The sequence below is a fragment of the Mya arenaria genome, chromosome 13 (assembly GCF_026914265.1).
Source record: "Mya arenaria isolate MELC-2E11 chromosome 13, ASM2691426v1".
Taxonomy (NCBI): domain Eukaryota; kingdom Metazoa; phylum Mollusca; class Bivalvia; order Myida; family Myidae; genus Mya; species Mya arenaria.
Window position 1 is genome coordinate 19,438,110 of NC_069134.1, and position 16,113 is coordinate 19,454,222.

A 16,113-nucleotide genomic window follows, 5' to 3' on the forward strand; every position below is an offset into this window, starting at 1 on the left:
ACAAACAACAAGGGCAATCAAGGGATTAAGAAAACATCGACATGGCATGTTTGTAAAACGATCTGCCAATAAGCTTTTAAACTTGTACCACACTTATAGACTATATGAAGCAATAATCGTACAGTTTACAGTTATACATTAATCCTGCATAGCAATGTCCATGCTCTCCACGAGATCCTCGTGGGTATAACTGTAAGTTATGTGACGTCACACGTGGTGTTTTAATTAACTTCATGAAGGATTTACACTTATAGGTGTAATAAATAAGTTTATGACCATTGATTACTACGGATAAATTAATAAGTGGTAAAAAGCAAACATGAAGAAAAAAGGCAGGTTAAACAAACATGTAAACAAAATGTAAAAATGATAATTTTCTATGTATTCGGAGAGCGAAAAAAAATATTAATTTATGGTGTCCGAACTCTTGTGAATTACGGTATTCAATATTATTTTGAATAATAAATTGAATTAAACAATAATCAAACTTACATATAAAAAAGCAAAGTTGGGCAATGTCAAAATATTTTTTGCATAACATAACATTTCATTCTCGACAGTATGGTTGTATGGTTTTAAAGATAACCATCGCCATTTTCACGAATTTTTTTTTTTGTCACTGTCAACAAACATGGTGGCTGAAAATGCCGGACGATTTTGACATTTTTTCTATGCGTCTTTTAACCAAAAACATAGATTGAAAGTTTTTTTCTCGGATTTTTCACATATATTTTTCCCTGCGTCTAATACCCCCTATCGTCTTATACCCAGTCATTTACGGTATTTTTCAAGAGATCATTAAACAATCTTCAATATGACTAACCTTTTCATCCCTCAGCTTTGATAGCTGCTGTTCCAGGTGTCGGGAACGGTCCTGCAGCACGCCATACTGCTCCTCCCCAGAACGACACTGGTCAGTCTCCTCCTAATACAATAGTGTTCAAGTATGATATTCAAAATCACTTTCACATCATAATTTGTCGTTATTATTACGTGGAACTGCATTAGCATTAGCCATTTTGGCTGTGACTTTAACTGATAAAATTTTAATCAACAATGAAATCAGTTACTAATGACCTACCGGATATAGAGGGAAATACTTTTTTATGAAATATAACGTATCGTGAATCCAATAAACAGTATATCCAGTGATTTTTTTTTCATAGGTACTCCTCTGTAATGGATGAATAAGAAAACTTGACATATAAATTAAAGACAGAAATATTGCCCTTATCAATGGCTGAATCAGACTGATGTAGCTCAAAATAAGCGTGGCAAGTCGGGGTATCATTATACTGCCAGAGCTGTATTAAGGTGAAAGTTGACAATGACAATGTTAACAACATTTTTAACTTTCTTAAAGTTCTGAGCAATCAAACCCTTATGTCTATCTGTCCCTTGTAGAATGGGCCAATACATAGTTTGGTCTAACTATGCCCCTGGTAGTGTTACCTGTAGTTGCTGAAGAAGATATGACTCCCTCTCTGCATCCATGGACGAAGTCAGCAATGAGGCATTCCTGAAATAGATGGACTCATGCTGTATTTCTGTGTTTTTCATGAAAAAGTATCAGATATTTCATACAAGCGGAAAGACATCCGAAAATGCTTAAATTTATGTAGCTTGCCAATACCACTTTCAGTCAAATATCTATGTGTACATATTCACAAAACACTTCATTGTATATTCCTTTTATTTTGATCAGCAACTTGTACTTAATTAATTTAAATAATTTTTCAATTTCAATTTCCATATTATTTTGCACTTACTTGAGTTTCATGTTTCTGGATGATGTGGACTGGTCATATCTGGACTTGGTTATCTTGTACTGCAATTAAACACAACAACACCATAAACACAAACATGCAGTATTTTTCTTCTGGTTTTAAAGTAAATCTGGTTATGTTTGATTAACGAGAGTTTCTTATACAGCTGGACATACAAAGACAAACATTTCCAAATTTTTCGAAAGTTTATAAGTGTAACAAGCTTAAGTAGCTTATTTCTTTAAGCAAAATCACTCATGTTATCCTAAATAACAAGTAACGCTGCAATGAGACAAAACAAGGTTTTTAATAATTGACGGAAGAACATTCCCCCTGTGTTGAGAATTATAAGCTGATTTGTTCAAAAATCATATATACTACAAGGGCACCGCAACAGAAAGAAAATATACACAAAAGTTTTATAAGTTTTACTTGTGAGCCTGATTAATCCACCTTTAGGTCCTCATAACATTTCTATAGCCCTAGATTGGTTGGAATATATTACCTTGAAATATAGCTAGTAGAAAACCTGTATCCATTTTCAAACAATTACAAGTTTTTTCTTATAATAACTGAACTGCAACACAAGATATTTAATTTCAACAGTTTTTCTTATTTTAGTAACAATGACATTGACCTTGCACCTATGGGACTATTCTATGAATGGTTGACCTTGCACCTATGGGACTATTCTATGAATGGTCTCCATAACCTCTTTCTATATACCAACCCTTACTAAAGATATTCAGTTTAAACTGTTCTTCTATTTTTAGTTACAGTGACCTTGACCCATGGGTCCCTAAAGGCAATCCCATGACAGATCTCAAAAAACTTTTCCCATATACAATGTTTGGTCACTATATGTCAACCCAAACTGAATATTTTCAGCTTCAACTTTCTTTTTATTTTAATTAACATGACACAGGTGGCCCTAAATGCAATCCCATGAAAGGTCAACATAAACTCTTCCTACATACAAAGTTTGGTCAAAATATGTCAACCCAACTTTAAAGATATTTAATTAAACAGGTTTCACTATGTAAAAACCTTGTTTGAATTTTTATTTGTAGTGATTATCATAATTTATCAAAGATAATTTCCTTTTAAAGTTGAAAAAGGCTTAAGAAAGTAAATATTACGCAAATTATACCCCCCCCCCCAAAAAAAGTTAGTTTAACTGAAGCTTGTATAAGGGACTTGAACTGTTTCCAGAATTTTGGGCTAGGTCCTTTACACCACTAGGCGATCTTATTACACTGCGAACCCAGAGATATAACACTTGACAAACCTGATTGTCACTGGTATAGAAGCATGCCAACTGGACTTCTTTAATAATGTTTGCCACAAGGTCCTTCGTACGGGCGTTGCCAACAGGTATGTTGTGTACGCGGTACTGCCGGCACAGAAACCGCATAACAGCGTCCGGACATGTGAACAGGTCCTGCAGGTAGCACTCAAAACCGTACCTCCTATAGAATGTAACAAATTAGATATGACCTTTAAATCAAATTAAGATTGCCCTCGATAATTATCTTCTTTTTTACAGAAGAATATATCCACATACATGTCATTGTCATGGGTTGGTATGTTTTTTGTTGTTGTTTTTTATAGCCGATCTTATGTCATGTTCCCAATGGCTAAAAATAGTATCTTCTTTTCCAAGTTTTCAAATAAAAATTCCAAATCAGATGTTCCGGAGTTGAAAGAAAAAAAGGAGAAAAAAGGACAACATAAAATAAAAACTAAACAGTTCTTTCCCTTACATGCAAAAGCCTATTCACGAGAAATACAATGCTGGTGTAACAGAGAAAAACAATGCTTCCGTTGTAGTATAATCTCAGTCCCATAATCTTAGCCCATCTATCGCCGACTTCTTGTCAATATTCTGTCTACAATTTAACGTCTATTTTGTTTACCTAAATAACAAGCAATTTAATTGTTATATATTACAAAAACTAGTTTTCTTTACATAAAACTACAAGCCCTATTTTTTCTAATAACAAAACAACAGAAGCCAGGAAATAAACTTTAACAACAGGTACCAAAAGATACAGTCTATTTAATTTTAAACCTCCCGAAAATATTGCAAAGTGCAAAATACTATCACAAAATAAACCTGAAAAAATTAAGCTGATCGATATTTTGTTTAATCAATCCACAATTTGGATGCATTGATGAGAATTTGTATGCATATGATAATCAAGCGCACCATTTCCGAGCCCAAACCTTCTTGACCACAGTTGGTTATTTTAGACTTTAAACAGTGGGATAAAGCCATGTAGGGCATTAACCGAGTCTGAGCATATTATGTTGGAAATATATATGTTGTCATTGTAGTTTTATATATATTATATCCTTTGTTATAAATAATGAAAAAAAAAAAAAACAATTTCGCCAAAAATGACATGAAAATCTCAAATCTTACTGGTTACATTCCCAAAATACCAAAAACAGTTGTAATATCATTTTTTAAAAACAATCCTAATGCTATCTTTTCAAAAGTATAATGGTGCTTAAAAAAAACATGAAATAAACAGATACTGCATGTCAGCATATATCACTAAATCCACATAATTGTTCCATTATAACAAACACAAGATATGACAAGACAACATTAATTCTCACCTTAAATTCTCAATAGATTGGGAGGGTTGCTGTTGGTCTTGCGGGAGATGGGTGGGCGCCACTACAGCGTTAACACGCAAATTTTGTTCCTCTCGCATCACATCCATAAACATGTTCATATCTTCGCTGTTTTCACACACGAAAGCACGCATGTCGTTGAACGAGATGTGGTTCTCCAGGTATTTGGCCATTTCTGGGTTTCTCATGTTCACCTAAAGAAGTATTGCATCCAATCTTAAAGCTGTGAAAAAGGAACTGACCAAAGGTGAGTTTCTTGCAAAATTGTTTTACAACAAAACAGCAGATAATTGATGTAAGTGCCATGAAGTAAGTGTGTGTGTCATGAAGATATGTATCTATCCCTACATGTATAAAATGCAATTTTTCTTCTTCATAATTCCTATTTTCAAAACATTTTCCTACTTGAAAACTTCCTGGTAAAGCCAGCTTACACAGAGCATGATGGGTTCATGTATGATTCCCTTGAACCGAGCCTTATTCTCCCGAAGCCACATGACGGCAGTGTATGTGTCGCGATGTTTCGACCGCAGTCCCTCTAACCTCTGATTCTCTATGTTACGCAGAGACTGAAGCTCCTTGTTAATGCCTGGATGGATATACATAAAGGATCAACTATGCAGTCTAAATAAGAACTCATCTGGGCCAATATTAAGTAACGCCTTCACTCTGATTTTCAGACACAGACCAAGAAAACTTAATTCTCAAATGTTTAAAATAATCTATATTATAACTAAAATTAACAAAATATGTGTGCCTGATTGTAGAACAGATTATGTGTAACCTATACAGCAATTTTTGACATCATTAAATAGCATTTTTACAACAAATGAAAATTTTGTTTTTCAGAGTCTGAGTCTTATGCACCAGTCAATTGTAACACAGCCCGCTAGGTCCGGGGAATAGCGGGGACTTTGATTTTCGGTCCAGCCAAGCCTTGGTTAAATCCCCACCCTGCGGAAACAAACTGATGGTATAATCCCCGCCAAATGCCCCGTACCCCAGGGATCCTAGGTAAGGCCCATTCACCGCTACATTTGGCGCGAAGACAAAACCGCTACATTCAAGGTAAAAACACGGTGAATTTCCCCCTGCTGTACCCCCAGAACTAGAGGGTGGAGAGGGCATGGATACACTGGTGCATTAAACTCGAGACTTAAGATATGAGTAAATATGGGCCCTGGGGCCTGGAATATACTTGCATCAAATGAATAATTAAGAGACCTTTGTTCTTAGCATACCAAATGGTTTATACTATGCCATTTGTGTACTTACAGGTGAAAGCTGATATCTATAAAAACAAGAGCTGTCACAGAAACAGACCGCTTGACGCCACTTTTGAGTGTAAGGATTGAAAAGTTTTGGCGAAACATGCATGGATCACTGTTAAATTACATTTCAATGCAATACATGATGTGCTGAGATATTAACATAAATATGGTTACATGCAAAATTTTAACCAGAATTTTTAAGTCTTATAATAAAGGGCCATTATTTGCAAAATACAGTTATCTAACTTGGTTATTCAATTAGGTTGGGTGGTTGAATACCATTGTATAAATAAAAGTCTCAATGCAATACATCAAGTAGTTGCTGAGATATTACCGGTATCCTATGTGTGCAAACAGGCGAGACCTTTACCAGAATTCGCATAATAAAGGGGCAAAAATGATATAATATGAAAGATAGAGTTATCTTACTTGATTTAATGGTTGGGAGCCTGTGTGTAAAGTTTCAATGCAATACATGGTGTATTCGCTGAGGTATTGACTTAAAAGTGGTTACATGCAAAACCTTAACCAGAATTTCTATGTCAAATAAAAAAGGGGCCATTTTTTTAATTTAATGCAAACTAGATTTATCTTACTTAGTTATTTAAGTAGATTGGATGGTTGAGTACCATTGTATAAAGTCTCAATGCAATACATCAAGTAGTTGCTGAGATATTAACTTATGTGTGCTTGCACGCAAAACCTTAACCAGAATTTCTAAGTCAAATAATAAAGGCCCATAATTTGCATCACATTTAAAAGTGTTATCTAGCTTCATTAATTTAGTAGGTTAGATAGCTGGGAATACATATCCAAAGTTTCAATGCAATAAATGATGTATTAACTGAGATAATGCCTTAAAGGTTCTGACATGCAAAACCTTAACCAAGGAGTGACGCCGATGCCCGCGCTAGGGTGAGTAGCATAGCTCTCCTTATTCTTCTAATAGTCAAGCTAAAATTGAAAGCAACCTAATTTGTAAACAAGAGCTGGTGTGTCTATTAAGACATATACTGTATTCAGCTTTATTTAGCCAGCACTCATTAGTCATACCTGCCATGTTTTTTCTGCGCTTCTCGACCTCCATTCTGAGCGTGTCCCCTTGATGGTTGATCTGTCCCAGCGGAACAGTAACCTCTCGCATCGACTTGTTTACCTTCTCAATCTTTGGCTACAGGTGAGGCAATATTATATGATATTAATACACTTTAAGTTACTGTTGGAATCATAAGCATGATGATTTGTGTGAGCATTCAAGACATTTTTTTTCTCAACACAAAATCAAATCAAAGATGAAAGGAAAGAAAATTTTCCTGTTTGTACAATTTCTCTTGTATTAGAGAAAAAAACAAGAGGGCTGCAGATGGAATGTCAACAGTTATCTGTTGTTTTTATCAGTTGAAAAACGATCAAAATTCAAAAATCATGAAGTCAAAGTTATTCGTCTTGTTATACTTTTGCATATTGGCTATGGCAACGTGTAAACTACCTTTCATTGATTTTTTTTAAATGTTTTTCTAGTTATGGTCCACATAAAAGATTTTCTCACCCTTTCTTCTTCAAAAAACCAACAAGATATAAAGTATAACAAGACATTTTTAAGCAAGAGAAAAGAGGCCTGCTTCATATGCCATATTGTTATTGGTACTCAGGGGTGTAGAAATTAATTTAAGTAGCAAGAAATATCCTAAAAGTAGGCGGGGGGGGGGGGGGTCTGTGTGTCCTCCCCCAGTTAGGGTCCAGGGGGCAACGCCTCTTGTGGGATGTATTTAAGCCTTTTTTAACCAAATTTTCTAGTCTTCTGGTGCATGTTTATTTTGTAACAGGGAACCTTAACATAAATGTACTTGAATATGATACTGCATCTGTGTACTACCCCCCCCCCCCCACACACCAGTGAGGGCTAACTAATAAACCAAATTACTGTCAAATTCAGATTCAGGATAATATTATAACATTCCAGACCACATGCCTTGCCATTTGCTACCAATTCCCTCCTAATAGTATATGTAATTTCTTCAGCCACTGAATCACTCTGATCCTCTGATAATTAAACATCTAACTTCATTTTCTGTGGTTCTAGATATTTGAACTGCAGCTAACTTATTCAGTTTTAACAACCAAAAGAAATATCTGGACACTTTGTGACGTTTAAAGCGTACAAAATTTCACCAAAGGTACATGTAAAATTCATCAAAATAATGGATTATTTTTAGCAGTGACATCACCGCAAGCTTGTTTCATTTTATTTACACCTGGGTAACACGCCTATACAAAAAGAACTGTTGCATAAATGGTAATAGCACTGACAGAAGGCCAGACACGCTCATTTTGCAAACTTATTACGCTTTTTGATGTCTGGAAAAAAATATTCTTTTTTTCACCCTCAATTGCTTCACAAATCAACTTCAACTTCAAAACATCCCCAGAGGAAGATGCGACTAATGAGATCATGTATTGAGCTAATGTTATTGTATTCAGAACGCTGGGAAACCCAAACCTAGTACTTGAAAACATCCAAGAGGGGGATGCGACTAATGACGTCACGTATCAAGCTAATGCTGTAGCGTAGTCTGAACGCGCAGAAACCAAAATAAACAATACCAACAATCGGGGTTTTAAACAGATGTAAACATAAAAACATGACAAAACAAAAGGGCCATGATGGCCCTAAATCGCTCACCTGAGTAAAAGAGTTTAACCTTTGTTATCAATATAGCTTGTTTCTCAAAGAATATTGAACAAGAGCTGTCACAGTATGAGACCAATGCCCGTGAATGTGTCATTGACCTATGAACAAGTACATGAAAAGTTGATCTTGCCTTTACGTGTCAAATTGTTATGGCAAGTTATTATAAATTGCCTCTAAAATACCACCCATACTTGACAGCCTACACTCTTATGTCCTCATATTCAGCATTCCATTGTGAATAAACACTTAGTGTATCTTTCACCTTAGAGGTAGGGACAGCGGTCTTGCACACGACATGTCGTCTTGGTATGTCGAAAATATGTGGCTAGTCATTTTAAAATCTGTCCATTCAAGAGAAAGTTACAGCCCGGTTACGACAGCCTAACCTCCATGTACTTATATGCAGCATACCATTGTGAATAAACACTAAGTGTGACCTTCAACTTAGAGGTAACCGCCCTAAAAAAAGGGGCTCGCTGGAGCACTGTACTAAGGTTTTAGATTATTTTAGGAACAGTTTGTTGTTCTTCTTGCTACTAGAGCATTGTGTTAACAATAAATTGTGAAATTCAAGACATGAAAAAAAGAGTATCAGTGATTTGTAAAGAACAAATTCCTGGATTATTCATTCAAAGAATGGAAATGATGGAAAAACAAATGTGCAGCATATGTTGTTTTCTTTTTTTTGACTTGGCTGAAAGGTACCGTATTATATCATGTATAGGACGCTAGCATAGATAGGACACAGGCAAAAAAAATAGTTGAAAAAATGGGGTAAAAACCCTTAATATATAAGATAGGACGCAGCGGAAAAATGAAAAAATCGGAGCCGAAAAATTGAGGTTGGTAAAGTATTTACTAGTGATGTTCCGAAGATCGATTATAATCGAAAATCGATTGGTTGGGTCTGAAATCGGCGACAATCGATAGTATTTACTTATAATCGATTATCGAAAAAAATTTTTTAGTAAGTGTTAAGATGTTATCTTTAACAAAATGGCTGATGAAAGCCACAATGAGCAAGGAAATGAACTATTTTTTATACAACAACACTTAATAACTTCAATCATAGATATAAGGTATATGCATATAACAGGGATGATAACAGAGCCAAGTTGCCAATCCTGAAAATGTCTGCGTGGGGTTCAGGGGGCCGCTAAAGGCCCCCGATGGGTCCAGGGCAAAGCCCTGGTGGGGGGACAAGGGGGGCGAAGCCCCCCGAAGCTTTCAGTATTTCAGGGTTTCTCATACCCTTTTTTGCCTTAGAATAGTGTTCAAGGAGTACACCTTTCGGTTTGGTAGATATAAGTATGTTCAACAGGAGACATCCGCAATCAGAACAATTATCAGGAATCTTAGCAGTGAAGTTAAACACCTTTGTCTTCAAAGTTAAATTTACTTTTTTACCTGAAGTCACAGGCATAAGACATGTACCTGACATTTTGGTTCAGTTGTCCACTTCCCATAAAACTCAACTGGCTATGATCAAATGCCTGTGTATGAACAGTCTACACTGTGGGATGTTTGATTTATAATAATGAACAACATATCAATTATCAAGCTTGCAAATGTTTATTGTAAAAGTGTTATTTATTCAATTTTTATATATCATAAAGAGTATTATCTGCACATTTGATGAGAATATAATATCATTAATTATTATTCCAAATAATATCCAAACGGGACTGTAAATGCTTTGGCAGTGAGCCGTTGTGGTCATGTTGGACTGTGCCGCCATCAATGTCTATGAGGTGAGGGACAAGTTGACATATTCTGGTCTCAAAGCCAAAAACAATTCCCCACATGGTGTTACATGAGTCCAGTAGCACACAAATTAGATTTTCCAGATTGTCCCACATCAGTTAAAGTCTCTCAAACAGGCTTTCAAATTCCTTAAAAATTGATTCAGAATCAGCCCTTGTGATTTTTAAGGAGGCCAAATGTCTCAACACTATTTCTTTCTCTATAGCAGAAAAATAGCTGCAACAGTTTTCTCATTGTTTGTGTTTGTTGACCCCTCTAAGTTCAAACAAAACCGAGTTTCACTTAACTCCTCCACAAGTTCATCATTGAAATGGCTTGCCTCTCCCTAAGTCATCTTATATGATGCTGTACATCTTTGAAGTTTTAATTCGCTGAGAGCTTTTGAATCTTTGGCAAGTGTCTTAAGTAAGACTCACTACATGTGGTGCCAGGGAGTATGGAAGGTCATGTTCAGCCATTAATCCAAGTATCATGGCCTCTGCATTGAATTGTCAGTCATTGACAGGAGCAACTGGATGCACTGGCCGAGGTGTCTGTTCATCATCCCTGACTTTTGGAACCATCAACATACCTGGAAATTCAAATTACAACTATAGAAATTAAATCTCACTCAAACTAGGTCCTCAAGAAGTTTTGTTGAACTGTCTCAAATAGAAAATAAACTGACTGCTCCTACTTAATATATATTACTACTACAAAATATGTATTCATTTTTTTTAAATTTTCATTTGAACCTTCCATTATAGTCAACAGCCACTTCTTATTGAGAACAATGCTTCAAACATTATGGGAACAATAAAGAAACGGTTTGACAGCGTAAACTTCAATCGGCCAAATAAAATTTGTAAAATAAAAATCGATTATAATGACACAATCCGAATCGCGATGTCCGAAATATTGCTACATGCGCAAAAGCCATTCTCAGTTTGATCACATTCTATTAACTTAAAAAGAAACGTTTCGGGAATTTCTCTTAAAAATAAATAGCAAATATACCTTTAAATCGACGAATCGATGTTTTTAAAAGTTGGTGGTGGTCGTTTTTTTTCCAATACTCGTTTATTCGTCTTCGTCGTCTGTCATATCCGGATACTGTCTTCTAGTCCCATCGATAATTTCCGTAATCACCCGATGCTAGCTTAACCAATCATATAGCTCGACTGCCAAGACGTAAATAGGTTCGATAATTTCCGGCTTTACACTTCCGGAAAACTCACCTTTCGTACCCATATTGTTCCATCTTCGCTCCCTGTACCCCCCCCCCCCCCCCCCTAGAAAAAACTCAATGGATTTACATTAATCTCAAAATCGATCCGTGAGGCCTTAAATCCGGAATTCCGGAATTTTACCATCCCTGATATAATGATTAAGATTTTAATACTCTACATGAATAAAACTACAACTCAGGTACTATCTAGTATTTTAAAAACCGATTGTACTATCGATAATCGGTTACTTGAGTGGAACCGATCATCGATAGTAAAATTGCAACCGATTCCCAACACTAGTATTAACAACATATATTGAAGTAAAAATCAAACAAAAAATTGTATATAAGGCATAATTCGATAACTGTCTTGTGTATTTCGATAATTATCGTCGTATTTCAGTAATTTAGCGTACACAACAATGATTTAAGTCTTGACATTTTGAGAACATTCATGCATATTATAAGAAATATGAAAATAAAAGAGACCAAACAAAATTATTTTAATACATTTGAGAGAAGTCTATGCAAGGGTGCTTCAGACCAAATTTGGTAAGTTCACAAGAATAATCGTTTTTTACTCTATTTTTAGCTAAAAGGGGCCAAACAAAATTATGTGAACAAATTTAAGAGAGGTCCATGCAAGGACACTTCAAACCAAATTTGCTGAAGATCATCTATCAAGGGGTTCATGCGAAGAAAATGTCAAGTTTTTTTAACTAATTTTAGCTCTGGTGGCCATTAAAAGGGGCCAAACAAAATTATTTGAAAAGACCTGACAGAGGCCCATGCTAGGATGCTTCAGACTTGAAGATCCATCAAGCAGTTTTAAAAATAAGATCAAGTTGTTTAAAGGTTTTTCTATTTTTTGCTCTGGTGACCCCTAAAAGGGGCCAAACAAAACCATTTGAACAAAGTTGCGAGAGGACCATGTAAGGATGCTACATATCAAGTATGGAGTCATTCTGACCTATTTTCAGAGGAAAAGATGTTTAAGTGACAAGACAATGTAAAAACAAATCACCCCTGAGCAAGGCCAATTTGACCCCGGGACAATAATTTGAATACCTTTGGTGTAGGTCCACTAGGTAACACTATATACCAAATATGAAAGCTCTAGGTCTTATATTTTGGAGAAGAGGATTTTTAAAGTTTTATTATATAAGACTATATAAAAACTAATAACTTTCAGGGCGGGGCCAATTTTGACCCTTTGGCAATAATTTGAACAACTTTGATAGAGGTCCACAAGATGATGTTGTATACCAAATATCTAAGCTCCTGGCCTTACGGTTCTGGAGAAGAATATTTTTAAAGATTTACTATATAACACTAAGTAAAAACAAGGACCCCCTAGGCGGGGTCAATTTTGACCCTTTGGCAATAATTTGAACAACTTTGATAGAGGTCCACAAGATGATGCTGTATACCAAATATCTAAGCCCTGGGCCTTACAGTTTTGGAGAAGAAGATTTTTAAAGATTTACTATATAACACTATGTAATAAAACTAGTGACCCCTGGGGCGGGGCCATTTTTGACCCCAGGAGAATAATTTGAACAAATTTTGTAGAGGACCACTACATGATGACACATACCAATTTTCAAGGTTCTAGGCCTTGTGGTTTTTGAGAAGATTTTTAATGTTTTCCCTATATAAGTCTATGTAAAACAAGTGACCCCCGGGGCGGGGCCATTTTTGACCCATGGGGGATAGTTTTAACAATTTTGGTAGAGGACCACTAGATGATGCTATATACCAAATATTAAGGCTCTAGGCCTTGTGGTTTTGGAGAAGAAGATTTTTAAAGTTTTTCCTTTCCGTTGCCATGGCAACCAGAGTTCTGCATGGAATTCGATTCTTTGAACAATTTTAAAGGGGACCACCCAAGGAACATTCCTGTGAAGTTTGGATGAAATTGGCTAAGCGGTTTATGAGGAGATGTCGTTTAAAGTAAAAGTTTACGGACGGACGCCGGACGGACGGACGCCGGACAAATTGTGATCACAAAAGCTCACCTTGTCACTATGTGACAGGTGAGCTAAAAATAACAGATTTTATTTTTGTTGATGCGCGGGGAAAATAGCTGGGTGAAGATGCTTAAGTAGCCAGGTTATTTTACCGGCTTCCGGCCCATTTCTACACCCCTGGGTATTTAAATAATATGTTCACAATCTCTGAATACTCTGAAATATTTGTAGTTATGGTATGATATACAAGATATTTTACACTCAAACAAATAAAAGGAACATATCTCTACAACAGCATGGCAAGTAGATGCCACCTTTTGTCTGCTGGTTACCAGGCAATCAATGGGTATAACTGGACAACTGTATAAGACTGAGTTATGGAGCATGCAGCATGTCTGTATTGTACTGTCCTTAATAACATGAGTTGACAATATCTTGTTGTTTTCTTTAACAGTTTTCAAGAACCATGTAGCCAAGAATGAGAACAAAGGCTGTTACAAAGACCATGACTATTTTCTTTTAAAAAGATAAGCTAGCTGAAAGAAAATGTATCCTACAATAACAACATTGCTTGTATCTTCTCACCTGTACATTTTCCGTGTCATCTAGGTTCCTCAGGTCTGTCTCAAGGGCTTCCAGCTGCTTGTTCAGGTCCCTCAATCTGCATTACCATTTGGGGGGAAATCAAGTTACTTATTATTGTAAGCATTTTCTTTACATAACGCATATTAAAGCAATAAACTGCAGATCACTGACATAAAATGTAGAGTTTTAATTTGCGAGAAGAGTCTTGTCCAGTGGCCGTATTCAATCAGCAACTTAGATTGAACTTAAATTTAAGATACAAAGCTCAATGTTTTGATTGGCCAGTATATTTAGCTGACCAAGTGTGGAATACCTGAGACATCATGTATCCTTATGTCACATGTGGAAGGATAAGAATAAGATCAATATTGAATACTGGCTCTGGACAACATACATATATACAATTTGCACTGCTTTTAGAATATGGCTGCAAACTGATGACGCATATACAATTTAAGGCCTTCTGTAACCTCTCATAGTACGTCATTTTTGTTGTCTACAGAGAAACAACAGACACTGTCACTAACATCAGCTTATAGAAGTCCTAGTGTTAGTTTAATAGAAATAAGACATGAAAAAATAACTCTGATATGTCGCTTCAGAAACTGTAACAAGACAATCAAAGTAAATTCAGATTTCAGCAAGCTGGCCCAAGAATCTCAAAATTATGATCACATTTCTTAAAACCAACTTCCCCAACAAAGCAGCATCAAATGACTCGAAATGTTTTATTCTTTTTAAAAGTGCACTTTCTCATAGATTGTTAATAAAAATCTTTGCCAAATATTCAAAAAAAAAATCAATAGCTCTGAAATTACTTTTCTTCTGCAGAATATTAAGCAATAATACTTTTCTACATACTGCATAAGAATGTGCTTTAAAAAAATGTCAATCATTTATGATTTCAATTATTCCATGTGGTTATTTGGAACAAGAGGCCCAAAAGGGCCTATGCTCTACTGGCATGGCTCTTGTAGTCATTTTCAAACCAGAGCATGTACGTTTGAGTAATAGGCAACAAATATATAGTTCACTTTCAGTGTTTGGGTTGGCTGAAAACGCTGCACGTTCAACATCTGAGGACAGGAAGTGTTGTAAGCAGATTAGTTGCATGAACTATTGTAATTTGTGCCAGGTAAAGGTAATCTGAGGGTAAAAAATATTTGCTTTCAAAACTGTCATCATCATCAAAATTTCATTTCTGTAGCTTTAAAAATAAAAAGTCGTCAAAGGTCAAAGTCAAGGACATCCAAGGACTGCTTGTTTGCAAAACTGTTCAGATGGTCAAAATTTCATTACTGTAGCTTTAAAAATTAATAAGTAAGTCAAAAGGGGTGGGGACAGCTTTTGCTCAAGGGGCATTATTTCAAATGTTTTCAATTGCATCATATGATGCTCCACAACAAATATCAAAGGTATGGGCCTGTGGTTTGAAACAAGAAGATTTTGAAAATATTTCTTAAATAAGTCTCTAGGAAAATAGTGACACCCAGGGCAGTGCCAGTTTTGACCCAAGGGGCATAATTTGAACAACCATGGTAGTGGACCACTAAAAGCCTTGTTCAAAAAAGCCTAGTTGTTTCAGACAAAAAGGTTTTTAACATTTCCCAATTTAAAGGGGGGGGGGGGTGCAGTAATGACCCCATGGGCATAATTTGAACAATGCTTCACAAGCAATTGTGACTTTACATGTAAACTTGGCTAAAAATAGACTTTGCTCATGTAGACTTGGCTAAAAATAGACTTGGCAATCAAAACTGAAGACTATCGTGTTCACAAGCTAGTGTTTACACAACAGCATTTTTTTATACTATCAAGGGCCATAATCAAGGCATGCATGGGTGGATCTGGCTGGTTTTCGAAAGGAACTGAGCTCTAATGGATATCTAAATACTGTTCAAGTTTCTTTGAGATACAATCAAAAATGAAAACTGTATCATGTTCACAACCAATTGTTTACACAAAAGCATTTTTTTTATACTATCAAGGGCCATAATCCAGGCATGCATGGGCGGATCTGGCTGGTTTTCAAAAGGAACCAAGCTCTAATGGATATCTAGATACTGTACAAGTTTCATCGAAATACAATAAAAACTGAAGATTGTATCATGTTCACAAGCAATTGTTTACAGACGCATGGATGCACATACTACGTACACATTACCATCGCATAAGCTCTTCTGGCCCTTGGCCAGTAGAGCTAAAAATGAGATGA

General features: G+C 35.9%; 1 protein-coding gene across 1 annotated transcript in view; it reads right to left on the bottom strand.

The window, feature by feature from the left end:
- LOC128214721 (structural maintenance of chromosomes protein 5-like) overlaps positions 1-16,113 on the bottom strand; it is a 36,401-nt gene that overhangs the window by 10,699 nt on the left and 9,589 nt on the right. The window contains exons 10-17 of the mRNA XM_052921345.1: positions 13,899-13,974; positions 6,734-6,851; positions 4,844-4,998; positions 4,392-4,603; positions 3,055-3,235; positions 1,770-1,828; positions 1,453-1,519; positions 824-925 (exon numbers count right to left, since the gene is read on the bottom strand). Of these exons, the coding sequence (XP_052777305.1) occupies positions 824-925; positions 1,453-1,519; positions 1,770-1,828; positions 3,055-3,235; positions 4,392-4,603; positions 4,844-4,998; positions 6,734-6,851; positions 13,899-13,974 (970 nt within the window). The remainder of the gene's footprint in view (positions 1-823; positions 926-1,452; positions 1,520-1,769; positions 1,829-3,054; positions 3,236-4,391; positions 4,604-4,843; positions 4,999-6,733; positions 6,852-13,898; positions 13,975-16,113) is intronic.